General features: G+C 42.4%; 1 protein-coding gene across 1 annotated transcript; it reads right to left on the reverse strand.

Annotated features, from left to right (window-relative positions):
• Positions 1-4,976: 4,976 nt before the first annotated feature.
• Positions 4,977-6,204, reverse strand: FTMT (ferritin mitochondrial). The gene has a single exon (XM_055566681.1). The coding sequence runs from the start codon at positions 6,181-6,183 to the stop codon at positions 5,455-5,457; it is 729 nt and encodes a 242-aa protein (XP_055422656.1). The 5' UTR covers positions 6,184-6,204; the 3' UTR covers positions 4,977-5,454.
• Positions 6,205-7,571: the final 1,367 nt, after the last annotated feature.

The following is a 7,571-nucleotide window of genomic DNA, read 5'->3' on the forward strand; positions in this document are numbered from 1 at the left end:
TATATCCGCTCCCTCCTGAACCTCCCTCTCACCCCTCTGCTGCTGCTAAGTCACTTCAGTCGTGTCCGACTCTGTGCGACCCCATAGATGGCAGCCCACCCGGCTTCCCCGTCCCTGGGATTCTCCAGGCAAGAACATTGGAGTGGGTTGCCATTTCCTTCTCCAATGCATGAAAAGTGAAAGTGAAGTCGCTCAGTCGTGTCCGACTCTTCGCGACCCCATGGACTGCAGCCTACCAGGCTCCTCCATCCATGGGATTTTCCAGGCAAGAGTACTGGAGTGGGGGTGCCATTCACCCCTCTAGGTTATCACAAAGCACCAGGTTGAACTCTATATTATATAGCAACTTCTCACCAGCTGTTTTATTCATGGTGTGTGTATATGCTGATGCTACTTTCTCCATTCATCCCACTCTTTCCTTCCCTCACTATGTCCAAAAGTCCATTCTCTATCTCCATTCCTTTCCTTCAAACAGGTGCATCAACACCATTTTTTCTAGATCCCATATATATGCGTTAATATACTGTATTTATTTTTCTCTTTCTGACTTACTTTACCCTGCATAACAAACTCTATGTTCATCAATTTCACAGCTGCTGCTGCTGCTAAGTCGCTTCAGTCGTGTCTGACTCTGTGCGACCCCATAGATGGCAGCCCACCAGGCTCCCCCATCCCTGGGATTCTCCAGGCAAGAACACTGGAGTGGGTTGCCATTTCCTTCTCCAATGCATGAAAGTGAAAAGTGAAAGTGAAGTCGCTGAGTCGTGTTGGACCCTCAGCCACCCCATGGACTGCAGCCTTCCAGGCTCCTCCGTCTATGGGGTTTTCCAGGCAAGAGTACTGGAGTGGGGTGCCATTGCCTTCTCCGTTCCATGTCCTAGCTACTGTTAAAAAAATGGGTGTAAAACTTAGACAGACACTTCTCCAAGAAGGATATACAGATGGCCATAGAGCACATGAAAAGCTACTCAACATCACTAGTTATTAGAGAAATGTGAGTCAAGGCTACAGTGAGGTATCACCTCACACTAGTCAGAATGGCCAATATAAAAAAATCTACAAGCAATAAATCCCGGGGAGGATATGGAGAAAAGGGAGCCCTCTTGCACTGTTGGTGGAAATGTGGATTGGTACAGCCACTGTGGAGAACAATATGGAAATTTCTTTAAAAACTAGGAATAAAACTGCCGTATGACCCAGAAATCCCACTAATGGGCATCTACTCTGAGAAAACCATAATTGAAAAGCACACATGTACTCCAATGTTCATTACTGATGATCTTGACAAAAAACAAAACAAAACAAGGTTTGTGTGGTGAAGAGTGAACACAGCCTTACTTGGGAGGTACCAAAGAGAACAGAAAAATTGGAGCCAGGAAGCAGGAACAACTTTTTCAACGTTCATTGTAAAAGAGAAAGTGGTAACTTAGTGTTTGCGAAAAGGAATGTAGATCCAAAGGTGAAATTTTTTATTAGAAAAAATAACACTATTTTTGTTTCTCATGGGAACCAACCAATAGAAAGTGAAAGAATAATTGTAGGTGTGACATCCTTTTGTCCTTGAGTGTGTGGGAGGGTTGGGACTCAGGGCAAAGCAGGAGATTGGTTTTAGAAAGCAAAATATATGCTTCAACCTTTGTAGTAGAATAAAGTGCTTTGTATGTGATACAGGGGCAAATACGTAATCAATTCAATGAGAATATGTGAAGTTCTTCTGTGATTACTTCTGAATTTTCAGTGAAATAAGAGGATTATCAAATGACAGAGTGGAAGGAGAGGAGATTGAGAGATTTGAGATGAGAATGTATAATAATTTTCTAGGATAATGGCTACTGAATGTTTTTGACAGAAACACAGAATAAGAAATATCACTATCCAAGATGTAAATACATGAAAACACGCACACACTAAGAATTTGAGGAGACAATAGCCTTACTTCACTTACTTTCACTTCAATTCTATTTTATTAACAAAAGGTGGATAGTAACTCACTAATCTCATGACACATCTATAGGCTGTAATATGCAGTTTGAAATACACTTACCTAGAGGAACTGAAGAGGACATTTTCTGCAGAAATGTAATAGCACTCCTGTGAGGCAAGATAAACCAACTTAAGTATAGACTGTATAGTGAGATTGATCCACATAATCAAAAGCAAATCATCATGGACTCTCCAACCTCAATTATTCCTCTTCTTGTGATTCCTGCTTTTTTTCAACTTGTCTATTCTCTGGTTTGAACTCTACAAATTTTCTTCCTATACCCCATTTCTGAATTCTCTTCATTGAAGCATCTGCAAAATTAAAAAGATTCTATCTCTAAACTCTCTCCAGCATGTCTTTGTTTCTATATTCTTTGGTTTCAACATGGTTCAGCCCTTTTTGCTTTATTTTTATTTTATAGTTTTACTTTTCTATCATTATGATAATTGGTGCCCATGATAAGAAATTTATTTTAAAAAGACAAGTAGCTAAAGAAAATAAATATCAAACACAACATCACTAAGAGATTTTCCAGTTACATTTGTTGGTATACATATTTCCATTTTTATATGCATATATTTTATATAATTTCCCCTGGAAGTCTATACATATGCAATTATATAATATAACCCTACCTTGCAATATGCTTATTTTTAAGATAACACATTGTGAATTTCTGTCCACCTCATTATGTGTTTGACAAAATTGTATTTAATAGCTGCAGAACATTTCCAAGTATGCGGTTTTAATTTAAATTGTTTTGTTGAGTTTGTGCAGTCATGTGTGTGTAGCTCTCAAATCTGGTACTGAAGGGTGCACAGTTTGCCAAAGACCCAAGCTGCTGTGCTCTAAAATCGATCCATCCCTTAGTTTGTTGCAAGGCTGCACTTCCTATGGCCATGCTCAGTCACTCAATTGTGTCCAACTCTTTGCAAGCCTAGGGACTAACACGCCAAGACTTTTCTGTCTATGGGAGTCTTCAGGCAAGAATACTGGAGTGGGTTGCCATTTCCTCCACCATGGGATCTTCCCAACCGAGAGATTGGACCTGTGTCTCCTGCATCTCCTGCATAAGCAGGCAGATTCTTTACCACTGAGCCACCTGGGAAGCCCCTCCTATGGGTCACTCCCAGTCAATAACTGAATGCCAGAAATGTACATAGGCAGGCCCATTTCTTGGATGCTTGGTATTCCTCTGATGAGCAATTTTAGCTGGAGGTCTGCCAGACAAGTCTCTCTCTACTCTATTCAATTGCAGAATTTCCTGGAGAACTATGTACAACTTCTCTTTCTTACTTCTCTTAGGATCAGACTCACACAGAGTCTGAAGTCTCTCTCTGCTTCTCCCAGCTCTTTTCCCATTTCCTTTCAACATCCTTTATTTTTTCCCTAATACAGTTCTTCCCTGCACTTAATCCCATCTTGGCATCTGTTTCTCAGAGGACGCAAACTAACACCAACATTGAGGTTGTTTTCAGATTTTTATTCTCTACAACTAAACTTCTGATTGTTCAACATTTAGCACAGCATTCTTCTTTTGGGATCCCTTTGAAGCACTGCCATTGCTCCCTAAACTGAGCCTAACCTTTCCTTCTCACCTCCATAGCTGGGCTCTAGCCCATCTTTCCAAACACCACCCAGCACTTTTAGTCTAGCCAAAGGTCTACTGACCAAAATACATTAAGTCCCCTACATACGAATGAGTTCCATTCCAAGGGCAAGTCTGTAAGCCCAATTTGTTAGTAAGTCCAACAAGGTTAGCCTAGTAATCCAACTAACACAATTGCATATAGTACTGTACTGTAATGGTTTATACTGCTTTTCACATAAATAATACACAAAAGACAAACAAAAACTAAGACGTTTCTAATCTTACAGTTTAGTACCTTGAAAAGTACAGTAGGGCAGTATAACATCTGGCATACAGGGGCTGGTATTGAGCAAAAAGGCCAAGAAGAGATACTGGCTGGAGGACGGAGACAAGGTGGGAGAAAGCAGAGTTGAAGGATCCATTTGCAATAGGAGATGGAGGACAAACTGCAATTTCACTCATGCCTGGTGTTGCTGGCACAGGTTCTGGTTTCTTGCTGGATTCAATTCTACTTAAAAAGATACTGTACTACTATACTCTATGTAGTGTGTGTGTGTGTGTGTGTGCACGTGCACGCATGTGAGCTAGTAACTCAGTCATGTCCGACTCTTTGTGACCCTATGGACTGTAGCCCGCCAGGCTCCTCTGTTCATTAAATTCTCCAGGCAAGAATACTGGAGTGGGTTGTCATTTCCTTCTCCAGGGAATCTCCCTGACCCAGGGATCAAACCCTGGTCTCCCGCATTGCAGGCAGATTCTTTACCATCTGAATCACCAGGGAAGACACTCTATACAGTGCTATACAGTAAAGTACACAAAAGCACAACCACTTGCAGAGGATGCACACATGTGACAAAGTATGCCAAACACATGAACTAACTTAACATGATTGGACATGTGAATGCATGCTTGCATCTCTGAATGCTCGAAACTTAAAGGTTTGTATGTAGGGGACGTACTGTATTCTCCTACTCGCTTTATTGCCCCTTCTCCCACCTCCCCAAGAAAACATCTGCCCAGCTGATGCTTCTTTTACTCTGGATCCCTTCTTGACGTTTCTATCCTAATGTTCTTTCAGCTTCACTTTAAAGGCCACAGGAATGTGTTTTCTGCAGTGTATTCACTCTTTTTGGTATGTTAAAAGGGAGGCTGTATAGTCTATTATCAGATATATAGGTATGGTTATATTATCATTGCTAAAACACACAAGAAAAGCTAGCTGAGACTGGGTTTGTTTGGGAAACACTGAGCTAAATGAAAAATAAACCAATAGTTTTTTTGGTTTGGATTTTGTTTTTAATTTCAAGATTTACCAGAGCCCTTAAAGTGCTAGCACACATTGTGTCTTTCCAAATCCAGCATTTATACTTTTTTAGCTTTTCTTGAATTTGGTTGATCACAAAATCCTTCAAAAACAGATTGCACTTTTAGAAAAGGGTAAAACTTGTTACAGAACTTTGCTCGGATTATTTTTGCAGTACTACATATCCTTCATCTTGCTATAGTTATTTGCATATTTATCTTACACATGTTTCCACTTTAGCCTTTAACATAATGTCTTGAAAATAACAGGCATTTGTTGAGTTGAAATTCATCGATATTTATTGCAGGGTCATGGTCTGGAATAATATTTGGTAACTGTAAAAATTTAGTTTGCATCTATTTCAGTAGCTTTTTTGCAGTCTTTTTTATACCTTCTCATTCTGGGCTGGGAAAATCATCTTGATGCTGGGCAAACAGCCATTGTTAACATGTAGCTAAATACATTTTCTCTACAAATCACTTTATTGAGACATTATAAGAGAAGAATATAAAAAGAAAGGAGGAAACAGCTGCCTCTGGGTCCTGGCACACCTTGTTTGTGAAGGCAGCCTATGGGTTAGTTGTGATTGTTTTCATTTCTAAGGGTATGCTTGTCAAAAAGGTACTCTGCCAGACCAGACTCGGGGGCCCCCATCTTAACCAAGTTGTTCACGTGGTCACCTAGTTCTTTGATAGACTTCACCTGCTCATTCAGATAGTGGGTTTCTAGGAAATCGCACAAATGGGGGTCACCTTTGTCTGATGCCAGAGTGTGCAATTCCAGCAACGACTGGTTCACATTCTTTTCCAAGAGCAGAGCACACTCCATGGCATTCAGCCCATTCTTCCAGTCGTTCTGGTCCGGTTTCTTGATGTCCTGCAAGCAGATCAGTCCTCCCCGCTGGTTCTGCAGCCTCATCAGCTTCTCCGCGTGCTCAGTCTCCTCCCGGGACAGTCGAAGGAAATATCTGGCAAAGTTGTGCAAGGCCACGTCATCTCGGGAGAAGTAATAGGCCATGGACAAGTACACGTAGGACGCATAGAGCTCCAGGTTGATCTGGCGGTTAATGGCGGCCTCGGAGTCCGGGTGGAAGTTCTGGCGCACCCGGGAGGGGGCGCCAGCGGCATCCGCCGGCCCCCGGGAAGAGGCGGCTGCGGCCAGCAGGCGGATGGGGGCAGCGGGCGGGTAATCTGAGGACAGCCTGGGGACCCAGCGCGGCAGGAAAGCGAAGCCGTGGCGCGCACTGCGCAGGAACACCAACGATGTGCTGATGTGCTTGGGCAGGAACAAGAAACAGGGCAGCATGGCCTCCCCTATTTAGAAGTAGGGAAACTGAGGCCAGGCCGGCTCAGCGCGCAGTCAAGCCCCGCCCGGGCACCAGATCTGAATCAGAACGCAGCCTTAGGCGACAGCGACTGCGTCACACGCCCCTTCGCTTCCATACTCACCGAATTCCAGGCGGAGGGCTGCTGCGGGCGCGCGCGCGTCATTCGCGGTGGGGAAAAGGCTGATAACAGTTATAAACATGGCCCGCATCGTCGACGCGAGGTTTCTGGTCTTGGGCGTTTCTAATTTACTATTTCATCTAAGTTTAAAATGCTGTCGAAAAAGTAGATGCTGTGACTTGAGTCAAACCTTACTTGGCCTCCCTCTCTGACCTTTTTCTGTCCAAGGACCAAGAGATGGGGGAGACAAGGCAGTGAAATAGGATAAAACAAAAATCAACACTGATTCATCTGAGAGTAAATAAAGGTCCACATCCAAAGAGGATGTTTATAAATTGACTTTCTGGTTATTTTTACAAATTTAAGTATGGAAATAGTTGCCAGTATACTGGGTAAATTTTCGAGTCTATAAGATAGTGCTTTCTTTAAAAATGACTTATGTTTAGATTTAAAATTTATTTTCATTGTAAAAAGTCACATATTGTAGAAATGTAGGAAAACTGTATAAACTGGGGCTTCTCTCCTGGCTCAGATGGTAAAGAATCATCCTGCAACACAGGAAACCCAGTTTCATCCCTGGGTTGGAAAGATCCCCTGGAGCAGAGCATGGGAACTCACTCCAGTATTCTTACCTGGAGAATTCCATGGACAGAGGAGTCTGGCTACAGTTCTTGGGGTTTCGAGAGTCCAACACAGTTGAGCACGCTGGCACACACTCAGGTGTTCTCTTTACTCTGGTAAACGCTTTGTGTGGAAGGGCCAGACCATATAACACATATATGCTTAACTTTTAAAGGAAATTAAAATAAAATTACTTTTCAAAGTGGTTATACCATTTTACATTCCTGACTGGCATTGTATGAGGGTTCAAGTTCCTTCATGTTGTTGCTAACACGTACTGTTGTCATTTAAAATTTTAATTTTATTTATTTTAAAATTTTATTGGCATATATTTATAATGTCGTGTTAAATTTAGTTGTCATACTTCAGTCATTCTAGTAGGTATATGCTTCTCAGCTGGCACAATGCAGGAGATGCAAATGCAGGAGACACAGGAGATATGGCTTTGATCCCTCCATCGGTCAGGAGGATATCCTGGAGTAGGAAATGGCAACCCACTCCAGTATTCTTGCCTAGAAAATTCCATGGCCAGAGAAGCCTGGCAGGCTGTAGTCCATGGGGTGGCAAAGAGTTGGAGTCAACTAAGCAACTAAGCATGCAGTAGGTGTATACTGGTGCGTGCATGCT

Source organism: Bubalus kerabau, chromosome 1, assembly GCF_029407905.1.
Source record: "Bubalus kerabau isolate K-KA32 ecotype Philippines breed swamp buffalo chromosome 1, PCC_UOA_SB_1v2, whole genome shotgun sequence".
Classification (NCBI taxonomy): Eukaryota; Metazoa; Chordata; class Mammalia; order Artiodactyla; family Bovidae; genus Bubalus; species Bubalus kerabau.